This window comes from Panthera pardus, unplaced genomic scaffold (assembly GCF_024362965.1).
Source record: "Panthera pardus isolate Hobbes unplaced genomic scaffold, ASM2436296v1 HiC_scaffold_27, whole genome shotgun sequence".
In the NCBI taxonomy this organism is placed as follows: Eukaryota; Metazoa; Chordata; class Mammalia; order Carnivora; family Felidae; genus Panthera; species Panthera pardus.
In genome coordinates, this window is record NW_026526843.1 from 33699229 (window position 1) to 33726161 (window position 26933).

The 26933-nt window shown below is 38.0% G+C and overlaps 1 protein-coding gene across 2 annotated transcripts in view; it reads right to left on the reverse strand.

Moving 5' to 3' along the window:
* HTR2C (5-hydroxytryptamine receptor 2C) overlaps nucleotides 1-26933 on the reverse strand; it is a 288932-nt gene that overhangs the window by 128556 nt on the left and 133443 nt on the right. For both annotated transcript variants that reach the window (XM_019426891.2, XM_019426892.2), the window contains exon 4: nucleotides 22513-22826. In XM_019426891.2, the coding sequence (XP_019282436.1) occupies nucleotides 22513-22826 (314 nt within the window). The remainder of the gene's footprint in view (nucleotides 1-22512; nucleotides 22827-26933) is intronic.

Here is a 26933-nt window from a genome sequence, read left to right on the forward strand (position 1 = left end):
TTTGTTTCACTTTGCAATGAGTTTTGTACAAACCACTCAAAGTCCAGAAACCATCCAAGGAGTCGCGATTGATAAATCGGGGACCTTTCGTCTGATGGGCCCTGTGTAAACTTAAATATGACTTAGATATTTGGGTAAACAAAAATCAAAAAGGAAATTTGAAACAGAAGACCGAGGGAAAGGATCAGTTCAAACTTGTAAGATCTATATTGAGATTGAGTTTTGAAGTCAGGTTTTTTCATTTAATAGTTTAAAAGATGTACTTTACCTGTCAAAGCAGTTAAATTTTAAACATACAATCTTAATATGTATGTGCATATGTTCATTTTAAATATACTCACAATAGTAGCACATCAGACCTATCAAATGGAACCAGCTGAAAGAGGGAGGGGTGAAATAAACATATGTATATATATTTATTTTTCAAGGGGAGAGAAGGTTAGGAATCAAGACAGTTCATCGGAAAGGCTTGGCATACAACCAGTTCAGCCCTGGATATATAAAACAAGAGGAGATTTAACTTGAACTGTAGTCATTAGGAAGTTGGGAACTGATTTCTTCAAATTTGGAAATGGTAAATACCTGTAAGCCTGGTCACGAGTATTTTTAATTCTTACGAAACTGGAGACTAAAATTTTGAGAAACGGCATTTTGTTTTATTTTTTAAGATTTTTTTTTAACTTGTTTTTGAGAGAGAGAGACAGAGAGAGTGTGAGTGGGGGAAGGGCAGAGAGAGAGAGAGAGACAGAGAGAGACAGAGAGAGGCAGAATCCAAAGCAGACTCCAGGCTCTGAGCTGTCAGCACAGAGCCCGATGTAGGGCTTGAACCCACGAACTGGACTGCAAGATCGTGACCTGAGGTGAAGTCAGACACTTAACTGACTGAGCCGCCGAGGGGCCCCAAGAAAAGAAATTCCTTTTGTTTGTGCAAGAACACGGGAGGAAATTGTCACTATTATGTAGATGTTAAAAATTATTCATCTTGGTTCTTTATTATAGCACTATACATCTAAGGTCAAAGTGTCCTTGTCAGAAAAAAACAAAAAAAGAAGAGGGGAGATAGTTCAAATGGAATATTCAATAAATATTTTGTGTCCTTCTGGGGAATTTTTAATATGAGTCAATCAATTCATGCATTTGTGTCTACATGCACTACTTACCTTTGTATTGGTATTGATTTTGATTGAATGTGCTCTTTTTTCTCCATTGTTAATTTACTTGTTATCTGAACATTAATCTGTTCAATAATCCAGTGTTTCCTCTGTTTGTTTGAGGATGGTTGTATATGATGGAGAAAGCTTCATGTACTTAAAAACCTCAGAAAAAGCATCTGCTTTTGAAAGACCTAATAGGGACTTCAAGGCAACTTGATAACGAAACACGCTTAGGCTGAACATTCATTATTATTGTTAGCTTTTATTTTCTTCTGGGGTTATTGAATACTGATTTTTAATTACTGAAATAAACTGGGATGTCATAACATCTTGAACAAAATAAATGTGATAATACTTTTATATATCGATTTGAGTAAATTGTTATCATTTCTATAAATAATAAATGTATATAAATAGATCATCAGTTTTCTTAAAACTGTGTAGTCTTAAGAAATTTATTTGCAAGACTGTCTGGGTGGCTCAGTCAGTTAAGCGTCCCACTGTTGATCTCCTCTCAGGTCATGATCTCGCAGTTTGTGGGTTTGAGCCCCGCATCGGGCCCTGTGCTGATGGCATGGAGCCTGCTTGGGGTTCTGTCTCTCCTTCTCTCTCTGCCCCTCCCCTGCTTGTGCTCCTGCTCTCTGTCTCTGTCTCTGTCTCTGTCTCTGTCTCTCTCTCAAAATAAATAAAGAAACATAAAAAAAAGAAATCTATTTGCAGGAAGAGAGGCATAAGATCACATAATACTTGGCTAGGCAAATGTTTATTATTCGTGTGTGTGTGTGTGTGTGTGTGTGCATGTTTTCTAAGGTTTTCTTCCTCCTAACTTTATAATGTTGGGAACACACACCTGCTTATTTGCAGGAATCTTGGAAGGCTGGCAAGAAATCCGGAGGACAAGAGCAACTGTTTTTCTAATACATGTTAATAGGAATGTTAGGGCTGGATATCGTTTTTTGAGAACTAATAAAATTTTGATACTAAATTGAAATTGTAGAATGTAAGGTAATTCTGGTAGCAAAATTCCAAGTAGCCACATCTCAACTATATGATACGAATTTATTAGTGACTTTAAACAGGTGAGGAAAAAGACATTTCTGCTGGTGACTATAAATACTGAGAGATTTAACCTTTTATTAGGTGGCTTTTTCTGAGTGTTATCACCACAGAAAGTCAAGCTGAGTTTGTAGGCACACAGTGTCTTATCCACCTGAACAATTTGGGCACTTGCACAGCAGCAGGAAATTTTACAAAGGAAAGGTAAAGACTTGACCTTATTCATTTTAGGGTTCTCATAGTTTCTTTTTTTTTTTGTTTCTGAAGATCATGAAACTATGGCTAAAATGGTGGCTAGGAAAAATTAAAATTGTACTGAAAATACCTGAGCTGTGATTGAAATATAGGTTTGGGGCTAATGGTGCTGTAGGATTCTAACGACCTGCCGAATATTATTTAGAGAAAACAGAGTTTTCAGTTTACGATTCAGTTGATACCTGGGTTAATTATCTATAGTAGAAGGACAACTTAGTCCACTAGATTTATTTTTATTTAAAAAAAAAATTTTTTTTAACATTTATTTTGAGACAGAGAAAGACAGAGCATGAATAGGGGAGGGTCAGAGAGAGAGGGAGACACAGAATCTGAAACAGGCTCCAGGCTCTGAGCTGTCAGCACAGAGCCCGACGCGGGGCTCGAACTCATGGACCGTGAGATCATGACCTGAGCCGAAGTCGGACGCTTAACCGACTGAGCCACCCAGGCGCCCCCCACTAGATTTATAAAAAAAATTTTATGACGTTGTTGGTCAACATGGTCCTTACTGAAGTCTGTAATTTCTGAAGATTATTTATTTGGGGGGAGAGCACAAGCGGGGGAGGGGCAGGGAGGGAGAGGGGACAGAGGATCCAAAGTGAGCCCTGCGCTGACAGGCTGACAGCAGCAAACCCGATGTGAGGCTCGAACTTGTGACCTGAGCCGAAGTCAGATGCCCAACTGACTGAGCCACCCAAGTGTCCCAAGTATGTAATTTCTGAAATAGCAGCAATTTGGTATAGAGACACCCGCTTTGCGAAGCCTATATTTAAACTTTATATTTTATTAATTTATACTTTTATTTTAAACATTTACATATATTATTATGCCTTTTTATATTTTATATATGTATATTATTTCTCACTAGAGGGATCAGGATCTCCTGAGAGATGAGAAGTTCCCAGTCTTAGTACAGACTGAGTCTAGAATGCTCCAAATCTTACTTATGCCTTACATATACATTTTTTTAATTAAACTTTTTATTTGGGGATAAGTGTAAATTCACATGCAGTTACATGTAAGAAATAATGCAGAGAGATTGCTAGTGTCCTTTATCCAGTTTCCTCCAATTATAACATCTTGCAAAACAATAGCAAACTATCACAACCAGGATTATTGACATTGACATAGTCAGGATATGGAACATTCCATCACTGCATGGATTCGTCTTGTTGGCCTTTCATAACCACATCCTTTTCCCTCCACCTTTGCCTCCTCTTTCCTCCTTTAAAGCCTGGAAACCTTTAATCTGTTCTCTATTTCTAAAATTTTACGTAAAGAATGCTATATAAATGGAAGATCAAATACAACATTTGATCTTTTGGGATTGGCATTTGTCACTCAGAATAATTCTCTGGAGAACCATCTATGTAATCATCAGTAATCATTCCTTTTTATTGCTGAGTAGTATTTCATGGTAGGAATATACACGGTTTTGTTTAACCATTCACGCACTAAATGTTTCCAGTTTGTGGCTATTATGAATAGAGCTCCTATAAACAGGTGTACAGGGTTGTTTTTTTTTTTTTTTTTTATAAACATATGTCTTCATTTCTCTGAGATAAATGTCCAGGAGAGCAACTGTTGGATAGTATAGATAGGTACCTGTTGAGGATTTCAAGACACGGCCAAACTATTTTCCAAAGTGTCTATACCATTTTGTATTTTCATCAACAACGTATGAGCAATCCAGTTTCTCTGAATCCTTGGTAGCATTCACTTTCGTCATTGTTTTTTTTATTTTTTGCCCTTCTGATAGGTGTGGAGCCGTATCTCATGGTGGTTTTAATGTGTGTTTCCCTAATGGCTACTAATGTTGAACTTCTCATGGGCTTATCTGTCATCTGTATATTCTTTACGGTAAAATGTCTCTTTGTGTCTTTTCTTGCCCGTTATTTAAATGGGTTTTTTTCTTTTTTCCTGTTGAGATTTGGGAATTCTTGGGATGTTCTAGATACTGAACTGAAAATGACCTCCTAAAGATATCCACATTCTAATCCCTGGAACCTGTGAATGCTATTTCGTATGGCAATAAAAAGGAGTCTTTGCAGATGTAATTCAATTGAGGATCTTGAGATGGAGAGATTATTCTGAATTCTCTGGGTGAGCCCTAAATTCAATCACATGCATCCTTATAAAAGGGAAGAAGAGAGAGGGGTACCTCAGAAGGTGACTGTGTCTAGAAATATGGTCTTTAAAAAGATAATTAAGTTCAAATGAGGTCATTAGGTTAGGGTGGGCCTTCATCCATTATGACTGGTGTCCTTAAGAAGAGGGAATTTCACAGGACGCCTGGGTGGCTCCATGGGTTGAGCGTCCCACTTTGGCTCAGGTCAAGGTCTCATGGTTTGTGAGTTCAAGCCCCGCAGAGCCTGCTTCCGATCCTCTGTCTCCCTCTCTCTCTGCCCCTCCTCCGCTCACACTCTCTCAAAAATAAATAAACGTTAAACAAACCAAAAAAAGAGGAGTGCAACACAGTGCAAGAAAAGACCAGGTGAGGACACAGCTACAAAGCCTCAGAAGAAACCGACACTGCTGACACCTTGATCTCTGACCTTTAGCCTCCGTAACTCTGAGGAAATACGTTTCTGTTGCGTTAGCCACCCAGTCTGTGGTGCGTTATGGTGGCCTTGGTGAACTAATGCAAGAATAAGCAGCGTCTTTACTATGTAGAATCTTCCAATCTATGAGCAGGGTATGGTTCCCGATTTATTGAGGTCTTTGAGGTCTTTTCATCAGCACTTTGTAATGTTAGGTGTACAAATTCAGCACGCGTTTTTGTTACAAGTGGACCTGTTTTACTTTCTGTTGAGCAATCGGACATGATGTTGAATTTTTTTTTTAATTTTATTTAAATCCAGGTTAGTTAACACATAGTGTCATAATGGTTTCAGAAGCAGAATTTGGGGATTCATCGTTTACATATAACACCCAGTGCTCATCCCGACAGGCGCCCTCCTTAATGCCCATCACCCATCTAGCCCGTCCCCCCACCCACCTCCCCTCCAGCAACGCTCAGTTTGTTCTCTGTTATTTAAGGGTCTCTTATGGTTTGCCTCCCTCTCTCTTTTTATCTTATTTTTCTTTCCCTTCCCGTATGTTCATCGGTTTTGTTTCTTAAGTTCAACGTGCGAGGGAAATCATATGATCATTATCTTTCTCTGACTGCCTTATTTCGGGTATTGAATTTTAATATCAGTTTCCACACGTTTATTGTGTTGTCTAAAAATGTGACTGAATTCTGTGTGCTGATCTTGTATTCTGCAACCTTGCTCAACTCATCTATTTATTAGTTCTAGGAGTTTTATTTGTAGACCCTTGAGGACTTTCTACAGCAGACAATCATGACATCTGCAAATGGGAACTGTTTTACTGCTCCCTTTCTAATCTAGATGCCTTCCTTTAAAAAAAATTTCTTAATATTTATTTTTAGAAAGAGAGAGAGAGAGAAACAGAGCACGAGCAAGGGAGGGGCAGAGAGACAGGGAGACAGAGGATCTAAAGCAGGGTCTAGGTTCTGAGTTGTCAACACAGTGCCCGGCGCGGGGCTTAAACCCATGAACCATGACATCATGGCCGGAGCTGAAGTTGGATGCTTAACCCACCGAGCCACCCAGGCGCGCCTAGATGCCTTCCTTTTACTGCCTTGTCATAGTGGCTAGAACTTTCAGTACCTTGTTGTGTAACTGTCTTGAGAGCAGACATCCTTTCCTTGTTCCTCATCTTAGGGGGAAAGCTTTAGACTTGCACCCAGCTTCCACTGTGTCCACTGCTGTGGGCAGACGAGCCTGCCCAGTCCCTGGGCTTGGGACTGCTTCGCTAAGTCCCTGTTTTCCTTCGTTCATTTGTCTGCGTCTGCTGAAATCCTGAGCTGCAGACTCTCTCCAGTGGCCACAAGTAGGATATATGAGAGATAAAAACAAACCCCAGGGAAGTCGCTGTAATGTCATTCTTCAAGTACTCTGTTTCCTCGTCGTCTACTTTGTGCTTTTAGAGTCCTTTTATAACTGTCCAGTTCTTTACAGGGTATGTAGTTGTATTTACAGGAGAGTAGCAGGGAAAAGTGAGCCTACTCCATCTGATCCCTGAACCACATATTTTCAAAATTGTTACCATATTATTAAATATGACATAATAATACAAGTGGCTTCTTAAGTTTATTTTTCTATTTATTTTGAGAGAGAGAGAGAGAGAGAGCAGGGGAGAGGCTGAGCGAGAGAGGAAGAGAGAGAATCCTAAGCAGGCTCAGCACTGTCAGCACAGAGCCCGACATGGGGCTTGAACCTGCAAACCATGAGATCACGACCTGAGCCAAAGTCAAGAGTGGGATGCTTAACCGACCCTCCCAGGCGCCCTGGAGTGGTTGTTTTGTTTTGTTTTGTTTTGTTTTGTTTTTAATAGAAGAACCTAGAATATCTCATTGCTATGATGGAACTTAGAGATGCTTTTCAATGAGTTCATTGTGTGCCACGGAGTCTAGCAATTCAACTGAGAGTGTCAAAAAAAGGAGGTCCTAGGCTGGTAACAGAGGACGGGGACACCTGGAGTTGGAGCCTGTCAGGTGAGGAACAGGATATGAGTGCTTGTGACTGTAGTTGTCATCTATTTAAACACAGCTAATGGCCGTCAGGCATTTTGCCAATCTGTATGCAGAAATAGTGCTTCACTCATACTCGTCAACTGTCGCGGGTTTACGGTGTTCTTAGGCATATCGCATCAGTCAGTCCGTTCTGTATCATGAGCCTGAAAATTCTGGTGCAGGAAACCAGAGGGCATGATTCATTCCTTCGAGAGAGTTAAAAGGTACCTAGAGAACCCTACTAGTTGGCTTGGGAGGGCATCTGGGGGTAGCCCAATAATGGAAAGATAAGGGCATTAAGGAATCTACTCCTGAAGTCATTGTGGCACTATATGCTAACTAACTTGGATGTAAATTTAAAAGTAAATAAATAAATAAAATAATAAATGAACAAAAATAATGTAAAGGTAAAAATAACCATCCTCTAAGTAAAACTGTAGCTTATAGCATAAGAGATTCTGAGACTTTCACAAGTTATATAACGAACTTTCAAGTACATTTGAATAGCTTCCCTCATTTATGAATGATTCTGCTGTACTAAAATCAAGATGTAGTGTCTAAGACACCCAATCTGAAAAGTTCTGCTTTAATTGCTGTATTTCATTCTCAATCATTCCTGACTTAAATATCTAAACCCTGAGAGTTTCTGTATCATTGCATTGAAATGTGACTGAAATTTTTTAAATTTAATCGCGTGTGCTCCCTTGCATTAGAAATTTGCAAATTCTGATACCTGTTCCCAGGTCTCCATTTAACATTTCTTAAGTTTAATGCTCTTAGTCCATTGATGAGTAGTTCCGTTTTTTAAATAAAAGTGGAGTTCAAGGGGTTCCTGGATGACTCAATTGGTTGAGCGTCTGACTCTTGGTTTCGGCTCAGGTCATGATCTCACAGTTCATGGGTTTGAGCCCTGCTGCTGGCTCTGTGCTAACAGAGCTTCGGATTCTCTCTCTCCCTCTCTCTTTGCCCCTCCCCCACTTGTACGCACGGGCACTCTCTCTTTCTCAAAACAAATAAACTTTAAAAAAATTTTTAAAAGGTAGAATTCAAGTGAGAAATGGATGAAAAAAAAAACAGTTGGAAAGAAATGGGAAATTGGGAACACGGGTGCCTGAACCTCTCAATGTGTCCATGCATGTTATTTAACTGCACCCTATTAATTGGATACATTATTTAATTATACCGTATTAATTACATCTCTTTTTATATCCAGACTAGAAGGACAGTATCCTACCTATTACCGTGGTAGAACTTTCCAGAGTTTTAGCGTGAGCAGAGGTTTCAAGAGAGGAAGAAATTTATAGCAGTAACATTTTTTTTTTTTAAACTAGAGACATGAAGTTATTGTAGAGGTTCACCAATGCAAAAAAAAACCAAAAAACCTTACATATTTATGGGAGCAAGAGTAATCATTTTGAAGCATATTGTGAACTAAATATCTCAATGACAACCAAAGGCCTTAAACACCAAATGAACATTTGAGGCACTGAACCAATTCACAAAACTGCCTTAATTTCTGCCAATACCTTGGTACACTTTAGAAACCAGAAGGTCAAATGTCTTGACACTCTTGGGAACAACCTGACTTCTGATTTTCCTCTAATGTACCTTATATGTCCCTCCAAACAAAATAAACCAAAACTGTCCTGATGTTTTAAAGTAATCTGCGAGTCTCAAAATGATATAATGAAATGTGAGATGAATATTAGAGTCTACTGGTCTGTCACATGACCTTGGGGAAATCAAAGCCTAAGAGAGGAGTATGTGAGTTTGCATGAGGTGACAAAGATTCTTTTCTTGACCAAACTTTTTAGTTAGGCTCCTGAGCCTTCAAGGCAGAATGTTTCTGTTACTGTTTTGTGCACGAAACGAGCCACAGAACTGAGATAGTTTGGCACTTAGCTGGTGTTCAAAAATTGACTGTCAGATGAATGATCTTCCATTTCTGTAGCTATAAAATTAGAGTTTTCTGATAATTTATTATTTTTTTAAAATTTAATGTTTGTTAATTGTTTTTGAGAGAGAGAGAGAGAAAGACAGAGTGGGAACAGGGGAGGGGCAGAGAAAGAGACAGAGACACAGAATCCGAAGCAGGCTCCATGCTTCGGACAATTTTGGTCTTGTAACATGATAAAGATTATATTCCTTTTGGTTCTATTCCTTAGGAGAGATTGTGTAGAATTCTTATTGTTCTCTTACTGAAATATTTGATAGAATTTTCCAGTGCAGCTATCTGGGTCTGGAGATATTTTTGGAAGCTTTTTAAATATTTTAATATCTAAATATTAGCTTTTTAAATATTTAAAAATAATGGTTAACCATTTTTAAGTGATCTTTGCTAGTTTATATGTTCAAGAGATTTAGTCTATTTCATATAAGTTGTTGAATTGATAAGCATAAAGTTTTTCCCTAATATTCTGTTACTATATTTCAATGTCTGTAAAGTCTGTAGTGATGCTCCTCTTTCATAACTGATACTGGTAATTTGAGTTGTTTCACTTTTCTTCTAGAGCAGTCTGGCTAGGGGCTTATCATTTTCATTAATCTTGTAAAAGAACCAGCTTTGGTTTTCACTGGTTTTTCTCTGTCACTTCCCAATTGTTAATCATTTCGATTTCTGCTCTGAACTTTGTCAATTCCTTCCTTCTGCTTGCATTGAATTTAATTTGCTCTTCATTTCTTAGTTTCTTACAATGGAAACTTAGAGGCCTGGTTTGAGACCATTCTTAGTTTTCTAAAATCAGTATTTAATGCCATAAATCTTCCTCTAAGCACTACTTCAGCTGTACCTTACAATGTTTTTAACAGCTTTGTTGAGATGCAATTGACTAATAAAAAACTACATATTTAAATGGACAATTTGATATGTTGTCACACACACGCATGCAGTGATCTATACTGCATCTATAGTGATCTAAATGGCATCATTATGCCCCCAATTTTCCTCATGCCATTTAATGATCATTTTCATCTGCTCACCCCACTCCCATTGGTCCCCAGCAACAGCTGGTCTTTCTTCTGCCACTGTAGATTGGTTCGCATTTTCTAGAATTTTATATAAATGGACTTAGCGGGTATGTATTCTTTGTTCTGTCTGACTCTTTTTACTCCATTTAATTATTTAGGGCTTATCCATGTTTTGTGTGTTATCTATCAGTAGTTCATTCTTTTTATTGCTGGTGTTTACCAATGTGATTATCATGTGTTGGTGTCATTTTTTTGAGGCTTGATGAATTTCTCAAATCTCTAAATTTGTGTCTTTCATAAAATGTAGAAAATAATTGCTTATTTTTTGTTTAATTTTTTCTGTACCAATCTTTTTCTCCTCTCCTAAGGCTCCAATGAAACATAGAGTCCCAGGTTCTTGAGGTCTTGTTCGTTTTTCTTCAGTCTTTCTCTCTATTCTTTACTTTGGATGATTTATATTAATTTATCTTCAAGTTCCCAGGCTCTTTCCTCTGTCATCTCTATTGTATTATTGAACCTATCCTGTGATAAAAAAAATTCAGATATTGTATTTTCTGTCATAAAATACTCAGATTTTTTAGTTTCTTCTTTTTCATAGTTTCTTTTTCTCTATGAAGAACTTCCATATTTCCATTCATTACGATGTGGAGTATTGTTATGGTAGTTGCTTGAAAGGCTTTGTCTGATCATCCCAACATGTAGGTAATTTGTGGGTTGACATCTGTTGATAGTCATTTCCCCTAAAAATTTTTAATATTTCCTGGACATTTTTCATGTCAAGTAATTTTGTATCGAATTATTTGCATTTTGAATATTTTGTAGACTCTGGGTCCTGTTAAAATTATCTCTAGCATGCTGGTTATGGTGACTTGTTTGGTTTACTGGGCAATCAAACCAATTATGTTCAGACTAAATAATGTTTATGTCCGTGGGCTATGGATTCAATATCTTTTGTTTTCAAAATCTTTACCAAATTCTGTAGCCTAATTATGGAAAGAGCCCAAATGTCCGTTGACTGATGAATGGAGAAAGATGTGATACACACACACACACACACACACACACACACACACAGAATGGAGTACTACTCAACCATCAAAAAGAATGAAATCTTGCCATTTGCAACAATGTGGATCGAGCTAGAGTGTATTATGCTAAGCAAAATAAGTCAGTCAGAGAAAGACAAATACCATAAGATTTCACTCATACGTGAAATTTAGGAAACAAAACAGAAGAACATATGGGAAGGGAGAAAAAAGAGAGGGAAATAAACCGTAAGAGACTCTTCACCATAGAGAACAAATTGAGGGTTGCTGGAGAGGAGGTGGGTGGGGGTTGGGCTAAATGGGTGATGGGCATTAAGGAGGGCACTTGTTATGATGAGCACTGGATGTTATATGTAAGTGATGAATCACTGAATTATGCTCCTGAAACCAATATTACACTATATGTTAAGTAACTAGAATTGAAATAAAAAATTGAAAACAGACAAACAAACAAAACCCTTTGCCTATGCTGCTTTGAGTCTGTCCCCCACACACATGCCACTCAGGGCATGGTCCTAGACTTGGATGATTGTTTAAATCCGTTCACTTCCCTGTAGATTTTTCTATGCTTCTTGAGGGTCCATCTTGTTCCTAGAGCTAAGGGTTGAGACTGGAACTTGTGCAGGTTCAAACAGAATTAGGGAAACCTATATTCTGCTCTCTCCTCCATGGGGTTTCCTTTCCATGCTCTCTAGCCTACAGAGGCCCCCTTTTTTTCTGATCCACTGGCCATAAAGGAAAGGATCTCTTCAAAATGTTAGTGCTCACACCATCAAAGCACAGCTATCTGACTAAAGCCATCCCTCTGGCAAAGCCAGGGCATAGAAAAGGGAGGGAAAAAAAAAGATATTTCAACTACATTTGACCTCAGGGACTTCTTTGGCCAATTACTCTGGCCAGAGAGACTGGTATCTAAAAGAATATTTTTTTAATGTTTATTTATTGTTGAGAGGGTGAGAGAGAGAGAGAGAGAGCAGGGGAGGGCAGAGAGAGAGGGAGACACAGAATCCAAAGCAGGCTCCAGGCTCTGAGCTGTCAGCACAGAGCTGGACGTGGGGCTCAAACCTACGAACTGTGAGATCATGACCTGAGCCAAAGTCAGATGCTTAACTGACTGAGCCACCCAGCTGCCCATCATGTTATAACGTTCTTGCTCTGGACCTCATTTCTCCAAGGAGAAATGTCTACTCCCATTTTTGTTTACTGCCACTCATGTGTTGTTGCTTTTAGGCCCTCTTCATGGGCAGAGGTAGAAAAGAATTCTAAGTATGCACGTGTATACGAATATTGATTTCTACATCCATTTATATTATTATTATTGTTACTATTATTAGTTATTTTCTCCATGACTTCATGCCGCTGTCATGAAAATTAATCCAACATCACAGGACTCATTACTTGCTTCCCCCTTCCAAGCTTTCAACTTCCTCACGCAACAGTGAGAAACTTGGTTTCTATGATCTTTGGTATTCTTCCGCCCTTATCCCATCCCAGAATACACAGGAAGTAGTTGCAGAATTGCCATCGTGTATTTCTGATAGCATAAAACCTCATACTACAATTCATTTCTTTATATTTTTCTTTTTCCATTGTGTAGACAGTACAAAAATAGTGCTTACAAGTTATATGGGTTAGGGTTATTTTTATACTCTCTACTCAGTGTCGTTATGTTATTGATTCCTAATAGAGTTAGGTTCATTTGATTCTGTACATAATCCATTTTAGAGTTTTCTCCCAATCCCTATGCTTTTAGTATATAAAACATTAGCACAGTTTCTGAAGTCAAAATTGTATAAGATGTATATTCAGAGAAGGATGATTCTCCCATCCCCAGCCCCTCTTTCCAGTTTCTACCTTCCCCCTGAAGGTAATAAATCTCACTGGTAGTTTCCCATTTAACTATTCTGTATTTCTCTTTTACAAAACTAAGATGACATGTGTATGTTTTTGTATTTGCCCGTTTTCTTACAGAAATAGTATACTTTATCTCCCCTTTTGCATTTTGCTTTTCTCACTTGATGATACATGGTGGAAATCGCTCCATATTAGTTCATAGAGAACTTTCTTCTTGTCGATAGTTTCATGGTACTCCATTATGTGGATATTCTATAGTACATTCAATTGATCTCTTTTGTCAGGGCACGTAGGTTGCTTCAAATATATTTGCAATGACAAACGATTCTCACACAAATAACCTTATTCATACATATATTTGTTTTATCAGAGGTTTATTATCCAGGGTAGATTTTGGGGGGGGGGGGGGGTTGCTGGGCTAAAATGTAAATTCATTTGCCATTTTGATCAGTATTGCCAAATTCCTCTCTATAACTACTGTACCAGCTGGCATGCCCACCACTCATATATGAGGATGCCTATGTCCCATAGCCTTGCCACAGTGCCATGTGAAGCTTTTAAAACTTTGCCAATCTCTGTTTGCAACAACATGGATGGATCTAGAGGGTGTCACGCTAAGTGAAATGAGTCACTTGCAGAAAGACGAATACCATATGATTTCGCTCATGTGTGGAATTTAAGAAACAAAACAAATGAACAAAGAAAAAAGGCAGACAGAAAAGGCAGATATTTCAGTAGAGAGAATAAACTGCTGCTTGCCAGAGGGGAGAGGGGAGGGGGGATGGGTGAAATCGATGAAAGGGATTAAGGGTACGCTTATGGCGATGAACTCTGAGTAATGTATAGAACTGTTGAATCATTATGTTGTGCACCGGAAATTCATATAAAACTGTATGCTAACTGTACTTGAATTAAATAAATAAATTAAAAAATAATAAAATAAATTTTGCCAATCTGATAAATAAAAAATGGTATCAGTGTCATTAATTTTGCCTTTCTCTTACAATGATTGAAATTAAGCACTGCCATATATTTAAGGACCGTATATATAAATGTGTATATATAATTCAAGTATTTACAAATGTTTGAAAATATAGTAAAAAAATTCACCAATGGCCTGCTCATATCTTTAGCTCAGTTTTGTTTTGTTTTGTTTTGTTTTTTTTTTTGCCCTGTTAAGTGTTGGATCTTTTTACCTCAGTTTTATTTATTTATTTTTTTAAAGCTTATTTATTTATTTTGAAAGAGAGAGAGAGCCAGAGGGAGAGTGGGCGGGGGAAGGGCAGAGAGAGAGGGAGAGAGAGAATCCCAAGCAGGCTCCGCACTGTCAGCACAGACCCCGATGTGGAGCTTGAACTCACGAACCATGAAATCATGACCTGAGCAGAAACCAGGAGCTGGACACCCAAACGACTGAGCTCCCCAGGTACCCCTTTTTACCTCAGTATTTAAAAAGTCGTTATATATTAGGAATATTAGCCCTTTATCTATGATATGCATTGCAAATATTTTGTCTGAGTTTGTTACCTGTTTGGAACCTTTCTACTGGTGTTTTTGCCATGTAGTATTGTAATTATTATTATGCAAAAATATCAATCTTCTGCTTTACTAGATCCGAATTTTGAGTCATAGTTAAAACTCCTTTCCATACCTAGGTTACAGATGAATTAACTTTTTCTTTTATTTCTTTTTAACGTTTATTCATTTTTGAGAGACAAAGACAGAGCGTGAGTGGGGGAGAGGTAGAGAGACAGAGAGGGAGACACAGAATCTGAAGCAGGCTCCAGGCTCTGAGCTGCCAGCACAGACTCTGACTGCGGCACAAGTGACGATTTCACGGTTTGTGAGTTCACACTTCGCTTCCGGCTCTCTGGAGCTGTTAGCGCAAAGCCTGCTTCAGATCCTCTGTCCTCTTCTCTCTGCTCCTCCCCCCCTCACAAGATAAATAAATAAACACGAAAACAAAGTTTCTTGTAAGATACGCATCCAAAAGACTCAAACATAAGACGTGAACCTGGAAAACCCCTGGAAGAAAGCGTAGGGGAAAATCTACCTGACATTGGTCTGGGCACTGCTTTTAGGGATATGACACCCAAAGCACGGGCAACGACAAAGTAAACAACACAAAGAAGCTTCTACACAGCAAAAGAAGCCATCGCAGAGTGAAAAGGCAAACTTTGAAAGGGGAGAGAATGTTTGCAACTTATATCTCTGATAAAGGGTTAATCTCCAAAATGCATAAAGAACTCTTACAACTCAAGTAAAAACAAAAAACAAACAAACAAACAAAAAACCCCATAATAATCCAATTAAAAAATGGACAAAGCGCTTGAGTAAACATTTCTCCAAACATGATATACAGATGGATAATCTGCACATGAAAACGGGCTCAACATCACTCATCATCAGAAAAATGCAGATCAAAACCACAGTGAGCTAGCACCCCACACCTGTCAGGACGGTTAATCAAAACGACAAGAAATAATAACAAGGCGAGGATGTGGAGAAAACGGAACCCTCACTCCTGATGGGTGGAAGCACAATACGGTGCAGCTGCTGTGGGAAACACTGTGAAGGATCCTCAAAAAATTAAAAACAGAACTATCACCTGATACAACCATCTCACTTCTGGGTATTGTCCAAAAGAACTGAAACCAGGATCTTGAAGAGATATCAACACTCCTGCGTTCACGGACGCACCGTTCACAGTACCCAGGATGCGGAAACAACCCGAATGTCCACCAACAGATGAACGAAAAAAGAAAATGTCATATATAGGTGCACAATGGAATACTGTTTAGCCTTAAAAAGGGGGAGATTCTGCAATATGAGACAGCACGGATAAACCTTGAGGACATTAGGCTAAGTGCAAGCAACCAGTCACAGAAAGACAAATACTGCCTGAGTCCATTTTATTTGAGGTATCTGAAATAGTCAAATTCATAGAATCAAAGAGTAGAGTGGGGGTGGTCGGGTGGCTCAGTCGGTTAAGCGTCCGACTTCGGCTCGGGTCATGATCTCACAGTTCGTGGGTTGGAGTCCCACGTCGGGCTCTGTGCTGACAGCTCGGAGCCTGGAGCCTGCTTCGGATTGTGTTTCTCCCGTTCTCTCTGCCTTTCCCTCACTCATGTTCTGTCTCTCTCTCTCTCTCTCTCAAAATTAAATAAGCATGAAAAAAAAAAAGTAGAAAGGTGGTGGCCGAGAGATTGAGGGAACGGAAAATGGGAACTTATCAACAGGGATAAAGTTTCAGTCAAACAAAATGAATAAGCTCTAGATATCTGCTGTACATCATCGAACCTGTAGTCAATAATAACGTATGTACACTTAAAAATTTGTTAAGAGGGTAGATCTTATGTTAAATGTTTTTATGACAACATACCATTTTTTTTAAAAAAAATAAAAATCTCGTCATTTTTATCGGAATAGAATTAATTGATAAATTACTTTAGGAAGAACAAATAGATAGGCTTCCATAGCTTGGCTATTGGAAATAACGCTGCAGTAAACATAGGGGTGCACATATCTTTAATTTAGTGGGTTTTTTTTCTTTTGGATAAAGGCCCAGTAGTGGAATTATTGGCTCCTATGGTATTTCTATTTTTGATGTTTTTAGGAACTTCCATACTATTTTACACAGTGGGTGTACCAGTTTACATTCCGACCAACAGTGCATGAAGGTTCTTTTTTTCCACGTCCTCACCAATACTTGTTATTTGTTGTCTTTTTGATTCCAGCCATTCTGACATTTGTAAGGTGATATCTCATTCTGGTTTTGCTTTGCGTTTTCTCTGATGATCAGTGATGTTGAGCATCTTTTCATGTACCTGCTGAGTATCTGTATGTCGTCTTTGAAAAAAAAAATGTGTATTCAGGTCCTCTGCCCATTGTAATTGGATTCTTCCACTTGGGAAATTACCTATTTTCTATTGTTCTAAATTGACTTGCATACAAACCTACAAAGTTATCTCATGATTTAAAAAGGCGTTTTGTTTCATTTGTTAATCACCTTATCATATCGTACTTTATAAATTTATGCTTTCTTCCCTTTTTAAAGTTAGATGATGATTTTCTATTTTGTTTAAAACATTTTTTCTAAACCAAGATTTTGAGTTATTAATTAGGTGTATTGTTTTCTATTCTCATTCAATTTCTGCTTTTCTCTTTAGTTTTTTTTCTTCTTTGTGCTTTCTTTTGGCTTACTTTATATATATATTTTTTAAGTTTATTTCTTTACTTTTGAGAGAGAGAATGAGAGAGAGGACCAGCAGAGGAGGGGCAGAGAGAGAGGGAGACAGGATTTGAAGTGGGCTCTGTGGTGACAGCACAGAGCCCGACGCGGGGCTTCAACTCATGGACCGCGAGATCATGACCTGAGCCGAAGTCGGACACTTAACCTACTGAGCCACCCAGGGGTACCTATAGTTTTTTTTTGTTTGTTTGTTTGTTTTTAAGGTTGCTTGCTGGGAATTTAATTCATTTGCATGCTTTTATTTTTACTGATAAATGTGATTAGGGCTATGAATTTTCCACTGATCACTGCTTTAAGTATATTGTATAGATTTTTATATGCATTATTTATGCTATCATATTGTATAGATTTTTACATGCAGTGTTTATGCTATCATATTTCTAGAGAAATCTGTAATTTCAGTTTGCATGCCTCCTTTTGATGAAGAGTTGTTTTGTTTTTTTTTTTAATATTTATTTATTTTTGAGAGAGGGAGAGACAGCATGAACGCGGGAGGGTCAGAGAGAGAGAGGGAGACACAGAATCTGAAACAGGCTCCAGGCTCCCAGCTGTCAGCACAGAGCCCGACGCGGGGCTCGAACTCACGGACCACAAGATCATGACCTGAGCCAAAGTCGGATGCTTATCCGACTGAGCCACCCAGGCGCCCCGATGAAGAGTTGTTTAAAAATTTGCTGTAACATCAACATGAGATGGTCTTTAAACTTTTGTTAATATTTTTTAATATTGCCTTCTTAGCAGAAAGTACTTTTTGTGATATTTTTACTGCTCTAATATTTTCTTTGTGGCCTAATATTTTATCGATTTTCGTGAGTGTTCCATGTGTATTTATGAAGAAAGTATACTCTCCTTCGATAAGGTTATGAAAATAGAACTTTAAGTTTCAAGTTCAACATACTTCCATAAGAGCTATATATGCTTTTTATTTTTTGGTCCGGTCTTTGTTATGCTGAATACGGTATGTTAAAATCTCCCATTAGCAGAATGTATTCATAAAGGTCTCCTTCCATGTTCTTTCATTTTGCCTTATAAAGAGTATTTCTGTGTCATTGGTGGTGTAGATATGCTTAACTGCTATATCTGTATTGTTAATTATGGTTTTTTTATAAATAAGCATCCTTTTCTACTTGTACTGCTTTTTTCATTTGAAATTTACTTTTTAGGCATCAAATCATGATTTCTGTTTTCATACTGCTTCCATTTGCTTGGTACACTTTTGCTCATTCCTTTATTTTTAACCATTATAAATCACTGGGTTTTATTTTTTTTGAATTTATTTTATTTTATTTTATTTTATTTAAAAAAAATTTTTTTTAACGTTTTATTTACTTTTGAGACAGAGAGAGACAGAGCATGAACAGGGGAGGGTCAGCGAGAGGGAGACACAGAATCTGAAACAGGCTCCAGGCTCTGAGCGGTCAGCACAGAGCCCGACGCTGGGCTTGAACCCACGGACCGCGAGATCATGACCTGAGCCGAAGTCGGCCGCTTAACTGACTGAGCCGCCCAGGCGCCCCTAAATCACTGGGTTTTAAGAGTTTCTCATGTATACAGAATATAGCTGGGTTTTCCTTTTTAAGCCAAAGTAAAAATTTTTCATTCTTAATTGTCTTTTAGGTTCATTCAAGTTTGTTGCTGTTACTGATATATTTGTTTTCCTGTCATAATGTTGAAAGCGTGATGTTATATTTTCTTGTGTTTCTTCCTCCAGTTGATTTTTTTTTTCTTTCTCACTAATTATATTTCTTTTGATGTTTTGGGAAGTTTTTGCTTGTTTGTTTTAGTGGTTAACTTTAATATCACATTTATTTATTTATTTATTTATTTATTTATTTGATGCTTATTTATTTTTGCCAGAGAGAGAGAGAAAGAGAGAGACTGAGTGTGAGTGGGGGAGGGGCAGAGACAGAGGGAGACACAGAATTCGAAGCAGGTTCCAGGCTCCGAGCTGTCCGCACAGAGCCCAATGGGGGGGTCGGACTCACAAACTGTGAGATCATGACCTGACCCGAAGTCAGTCGCTTAACCGACCCCTACCCAGGCACCCCTTTAATATCACATTTATATCATGGTTTCTTTGTATCATGTTCAATGCCCTTAAACCACTGTTTTCTTATTAAATCTGTTAATTTTTGGTTTGCCAATTTTTTTTTCAAATTTTTATTTAAATTCTAGTTAATCAACATATAGTGTAGTATTGACTTCAGGTATAGAATTTAGCAATTCATCACTTACGTATAACACCCAGTGCTCATGCCAACAAGTGCCCCCCTTAATGCCCATCACACCCACTTAACCCATCCCCCCCCACCTCCCCTCCAGCATCCCTTAGTTTGTTCTCTATAGTTAAGGGTCTGTTTTATGGTTTGCCTCTCCCTTTTCTTCCCCCATGTTGATCTTTTTTTTTTTTTTTTCTTAAATTCCACGTATGAGTGAAATCATACGGTATTTGTCTTTCTCTGACTGACTTATTTCACTTAGCATAATACACTGGAGCTCCACCCGCTGGTTTGCCAATTTTTCTTAAGAAAGAGAGACGGCACAAGTGAGCAAGAGGCAGACAGAGAAGAAGGGAGAGAGAGGGAGGGAGGGAAGGAGAGAAAGAGAAAGAGGAGGGGGGCTCACCCGGGACTCATGTTTTTACCCAAAGCGGGGCTCGAACTCACCCAAAGCAGGGCATGATTTCACTCGATGTGGGACTTACCAACTGCGAGAGCATGACCTGAGTCCAAGTCAGATGCTTAACCACGGAGCCACCAGGCGCCCTGCCAATTTTTTTATGGTATCATTTAACTCCCACCTTTTGTGTATAGAAAAATCAATAAAATTATTTTACTTTCCTCTTCCTCTTTCCCTTTCTATTCTCTTCCTAAATTTAATTGCATTTTTTTGATTTTTTAAGAATATATAACATATAATATGTATTGTGTAACCTATAACAGTGCTCTTCTGCCCTTATATCACGTTTATTCTTGTCTTTACTCTAAAATGACTCATATTAAATGCTCGTCATCAGTCTTTTGGATGAAATTTTCCCAGTCATTCCTTGGTTAGTTGAATGTCACCCACCATTTATTTTGTTTTTTTAATTTTTTAACTTTTATTTGTCTTTGAGAGAGAGAGACAGAGCATGAGCAGGGGAGGGGCAGAGAGAGGGGGAGACACAGAACCCGAAGCAGGCTCCAGGCTCTGAGTTGTCAGCACAGAGCCCGACGTGGGGCTCGAACCCACAAACTGTGAGATCATGACCTGAGCTGAAGTTGGACGCTTCACTGACTGAGCCACCTGGGTGTCCCCACCGTTTAATTTCTTAAGCATGGCTTATGGGTTCAGAACTCTCTGAGTTTAACATATTTTTGAACTTTTTATAGACTTGATGGCTAGCATGTCTGGATGTCAAACTCTTCATTTCAAACTTTGAGTATATTTTTTCTGTTTTTTAGTTTAAAGTATACTTTATATACAGTAAAATTCACCCTTTTAAAATTGCACACAAGGATTTATAGTTTTTCAAATTTTGAGTGTATATATATATTTACATATTATATTTATATTGTATAATAAAAATATATATTATAGATTATAGATGTGTATATGTAAAAATTTAAATTATATATGTATATGTAATTATATATGTGTGTATATATGTATATATGTATATAAATTATATGTGTATATACAATTATATATATGCATGTATGTATGTGTGTGTATATATATATATATGCATATATATATCTGTACAATACACACCACTACCAGACCAAGATATACCAAATAAATACTCCTTTTCAGTCATCCTCCCACTTTTAGTCCCTGGAAACTAGTGATCTGTTCTCTCTCTTTATAGATTTGCCTTTGAAAAAACGTCTTACAAATGGTTGACTTTTTGACAAATATTGCTTCACTATTCCTTTGCTTTGTTGTTTTTGTTACTTGTGAGGTCAGTCTCATTCTTTTGCTCCTATAAATCATTCCTTATTTTTACCTGGAATCCCTGAGGATTTTTTCTTTATGTTTAAAATTAAAAAAATAGAATAATCATATGATCCAGTCATTCCACTACTGGGTATGTAACCAGAGAAAATGAAAACACTAATTCAAAAACATATATGCATCCCTGTGCTTACTGCAGCATTATTTACAATAGCCAAGATATGGAAGCAACCCAAGTGCCCATCGATACATGAATGAAGAAAGAAAATGTGGCCTATGGATACTATGGAGTATTACTCAGCCATAAAAGAGAATGAAATCTTGTAATTTGCAACAGTACGGATGGACCTAGAAAGTATAATGCTAATTGACGTCAGTCAGAAAGTCAAATACCATATGATTGCACTCATATGTGGAATTTAAGAAACAAAACAAATTAAAAAAGACAAATAAAAAAAAAACAGACTCTTCAATACAGAGAACAAGCTGGTATTTGCCAGAGGGGAAGTGTGGGGGGGATGAGTGAAATAGATGAAGGGCAGGAAGAGTGCTATTATCTTGATGAGCTTTGAGGAACATAGAATTGTTCAATCATTATATTGTACACCTGAAACTCACGTAACTAATATAACACTAGTTACGCTGTATGCAACACTATAACATTAATCACTAATACACCTGAAACTAATATAACTGATATAACACGGTATGTTAATTACACTTGAATAAAAATGCAAAATATGAAATGCATAGGGTAAAGAGATGGCACAACATGAAAAGGAAACATTAAAAACCTCTCTAAAATCAATATCATGAAAACTTTAAATGCCTGGATTGTATTGTGATGATGTGACCTGGCACTTACGTAATTAGTCATTAATTTGTTAGCCCCTACCGCCTTGTAAAAACATAAATTATAGACTCCATGAAGACGAATGGCTGTTATTGAGTATTTAATATGTGCCAAGCACTTAGTTGGCCAACATTTAAAAAGATCACTTCCAATATATTTACGAAAGACGGTGAGTCTCTTTTTCCTTCTTTGTATAAGAGATGATACCAGGTCTGCGTACTGCCCAGAACATAGGGGGGAGAACAGGTTTCTGCCACTGTCCCATTCTGTACATTGCAAGGCAACTGTCATTGTTAACAACTGGAGACGGGGCAATAGAGCATCTCTGGATGATTTTAATATATCACAAAATGTCTGTTTTGCTTTGTGAAGGCTCTGCTACGGATTTATTTCATGAATATGGTGCACACATCCAATTCTTCTGTCATGCAGTTTGCTTTTGTCTTCATTTTCCAAATGATACGAGTAGAATCATTAACCGTATGGGTGTTTACCGTGATACCTGGCGCAGATTTACGATCTAATCTGAGGTTTTTCAAAACTAATAAAAGTGTACTTACCATAAAGGATTGCCAGCAGAGACAACGGCATGACAAGTAGTCCCACTAGCATATCAGCAATGGCTAGGGACATTAAGAAGTAATTGGTGGCATTGTGCAGTTTCTTTTCCAAGCTTACTGCCATGATAACGAGAATGTTGCCACCTATCGTCAAGATGATTATTATGACGATGGAAAGTGCTGGCCAGTTTTGTACCCCGTCTGGGAATTTGAAGCGTCCACCATCGGAGGTATTGAAAATGTCAGTTACTAGAGCTGCAACAGGGCTCACAGAAATATCAAATTGCCAAACCAGTAGGCCAATGAGGTGCACGCTGAAAATGAAGAAAAAAAAAATCGTCAGGTTCATATTGTATTGCTTATACGCAATAAATTGCTTATGCAAAACAACTACTTTGCCTTCAAGAATCATTACCATCATCAATATTTCTGGTCTCTTAATTAAATCTCAGTATTTCTTCTTTCTATCCAAGGATATTTTTATTGAGAGCTCATTATGAGTCAAGCACTTAACTTATGGACATATAAATATATAATCTCGTTGGGTCTCACACAACAACTTCGTGGGGTCAGTACTGGTTTGTATCCATCATGTAGCCGAGGAGACTGAGGTTCAGAGAGGTTAAGTGACTTTCTCCAGCCAATATGGGCCACTAGGTGGCAGGGGCAGGGTCCATATTCACGTGTCACTGATTTCAAACCCTGTGTTCTAAACATCTGCTCTATACAAGCAATATAAAGCCAAAGTATTGTTTGATTTCCTGTAGTGGTCTGTTTTTATATGTTTTAAATAGTAATTTCTTCTAGATGTTTTCTGAGACAAATGACAACAGAAGGAAAGGAGATTGTCCTTTAAGTATCCAGGACTGTGACAAGAAAATTGAACACTGCCTTTTTAAATGAAAAGCTAAGAAGGAATAAATTGTCCTCAGACAAACTTCAGGCAAGATGTTGGAAGAGGGAGAGTGGGTTTTGGCAACCCAAGAGAGTTCTTTCTAGAACTCTTCTTACCTTCTCACAGCTGCAGAGTGACTTTATGCGGGTCCATACATATTAATAAACTTTCCTTCTGTCTAACACTCTCCTCATTTCTGTCCTATGTTTTCTGGGCCCTGTTCCAGGCTAGAAAATGATTGATTTGTGGTGATGACCAGTTCCTACGGGTTCGCTGCTTTTCCTGTGCTCGATACAAAATCTCCTCGGTCATTTAAAATGTGCATTTCTCATGACCATGGTTTTGCAGATTCTGCTAGTAGGAATGTCAGGCTGGGTGGCAAACTAATGCAGTAGAGATGGACGTGGTTATGTTTCGCTCACCCCAATTTAACTTCCCCCAGGAGTGATATGAGATTTATGGAGGTTCCATACATCAAGTGCCCTCTCAAAGGGTACATCCCTAAAGGATCGAATAAAACTAACGTTTATTTTCATGAATAAAATAGACAAGAAAGACAAGCATATTCAGTATTTCTTGCTTAAAGGCAAGGACTGCCTGCGAATGTGCATTCTATGTTTTGATTGCGACTATCATAACGATCGCTAATTATTATACGCACGGAGTTGCACACACGCAATACTTTCTAAACTTAAACTGGAACACTTGGCCTGAACAGTTATTAGCATTTTAAAATTCAAGTAAAATGTTGTAGTAATTTTCTAGAGGATTTAAAAATCATTTCTCTTAATATCTTGCTAATGCATGTCTATGTCTTTTAAGATAACGCAGCAGTCATGAAAATATTTTGACTCTCTCATTCTACAGAGGATAGAAAACTACTATTTCAGACATTTTGCTTATCATAACTTCCTCATTAGTCAAAGTTACCCGGCATTCTAAGCAACATACAGAGGGTGACATAGATAATGATTTTTTTTTTTCAAATAATCTGTGAATTCTTTCAAATGCTGGCTGTATTCTTTTCCTGGAACATAAAAAAAAAATACCGAAAATGATAGATGACTCAAAAAATCTGTATCATGGGTAATCTGTGATTAGAGTGAGTAGAAAGTATTGAAATAAAGGACCAAATAAATAGAAGCAAGTTATTTGCTCTCAGCTTTAATTATTCTGTCACTGTAATTGCTGCTTTGGGCATGTGGTCAGTTTTCTAACCTCACGGCCTCAATGATTCTTTGACCAGTCACTTAACCTTTCAGAGCCTCAATTTCTTCATCTGTACAACAAGGATGTTCTCTATCATACGATTGTTGTGAAAATTCAATAATCCATGTAAAGTCCTGAAAATAGTACCTTTGTCATAATAGGCCCTCAGTAAATATTGGAGCTTTCTTTTTGTCTTCAAAGTTAAAACAAAAGTATTTTGTGGTAACTATGCCCAAACTCATGTATTTCATAACTGGTGATGAATTCAAATCCTGATCTTATTTTTTTAGTACGATACCTCTTTATGCAAAACTAAGCTCAGGCAGTAATTTTAAACTGGGTCTTTTCTGGCCTGCCTGATGAAAAACGTGTCCTTCTGGCATTAAAAAAAAAAAAATTCTAGTTTAGGGGTGCCTGGGGACTCTGTCGGTTAAGCATCCAACTCTTGGTTTTGGCTCAGGTCGTGATCTCAAGGTTCGTGAGTTCCAGCCCCACATTGGGCTCTGGGCTGACAGTGTGGAGCCTGCTTAGGATTCTTTCTCTTTCACTCTCTCTCTCTCTCTGCCCCTCCAGCATTCTCATTCTCTCTCTCTCTCCTCTCTCTCTCTCAAAATAAATAAATAAATAAACTTAAAAAAATTTCTAGTCTAGGGGCGCCTGGGTAGCTCAGTCGGTTAGGCATCCGACTTCAGCCCAGGTCATGATCCTGCACTTCGCCGTGGGTTCGAACCCCGCGTCGGGCTCTGTGCTGACAGCTTGGAGCTCCAAGCCCGGAGCCTGCTTCAGATTCTGTGTCTCCCTCTCACTCTGCCCCTCCCCCGCTTGCGCTCTGTCTCTCTGCCTCCCCAAAATGAAAACGTTAAATTTTTTTTTTTTAATTTCTAGTTTGCAATCGCTAACGATCATCTCCGGTAGTCCCACAAAAGTTTATGCTCACAGTAAAATGCTGCATCTTCAATGGTCAGTTGTGAAAACATCAAAGTTGCCTAGGGAATATGCGTCCAACTTCAGTTTTCTAAGTAAGTTGTGAAAACATCAAAGTCTTTCCATATTTCTCTAAGAATAATAGAGGAATGTAGGATACAATCATATATAAAAAATACATGAAATACTATTGGACAATTACCAATTTTATAATTTGAGTGTCTTATTGTGTGTAGAGAAACACTTGAAGTGGTGATCTTGCCTTCCTCTGCTGGTCAGATATATTTTTAATTTTCATGAAAGTGTCCAGAGACAAATACTGAATTGCTAAGGAAGCTTATAGAATCTAAATATATCTATTGACAATTATAAAATAGTCTTATTGGGAAGATCCTGAAAGGTATCTTCTTTAGTCTCCTGGGGTCAGCCCAATTAAATTTAATAAATTCTTATTGAGTACCACTGTGGGCAAAGCATTATAATTTTTATTAAAGTTCAAACCTATTTTCTATAGTTTTGTAATCAAGAATTGGCTATATTACAATTAAACCTAATTTCTAATATTTGCATACTCAGTGACATATATACAGTCCTTTTACAAAAAAAAAAGAAAAAAAAAAGAATGTAAGCCTTGCTCCTAAAGCTTAATTGTTATTAAGACCACAGAAGTCTCATAAAACATGCACACAAAAACCACAGTTTTTCTCTGAACAACGCAGCCGATTTATTCCGTGCTGCTGTTTAATGAGCATATGATTCTATATTCTTAGGAGAGGAACAGGATGATCATTTGATGTAAAAATGTATACATTTTACATCTACTGTGTTTTTGCATGGCCTATGCCAATGGACACCATGGGAAAAGATGGATGGTACCTTGTTTCTCTTAATAGAATGGACGAAATTCTGTATGGAGTCGTTAATTTCATACAGAATAATTTGGTGCCCTTAATGACAGTCCTACATTTTGGCATATGGACCAGTGGCTACCCGCTGAGTTGGCCCAGGGGCACGGAATAGAAACATCTGTCCTTTCATTTCCCATACTTGACTCTTCTTTATCTTTCTTTATCACTGTCCTTCACCCTTTCCTTTTCCTGTCTGTTATTGTTCTTTCAGAATCACACATCTCTGAGACGTCACCACCACATCACCACCACGTACAATGACATCCAAGATACGGCTCTTGGGGCATGTCTTGCAGAGGTTCCAGCGTTGATGTGGTTTTAACCGACACTACTCCATCAGCTTTTTCCTGGATGAGCTCTTTTACAGAAATCATAGAGGAGACTGTAGGAGCAAGGTGACTCCAGGCTTCCCAACTGTACTGATCAAAATTGACAGACCCCCGGATCTTTTTTTCCATGTCCCATTTCTCAAAGAGTGGGTTTAG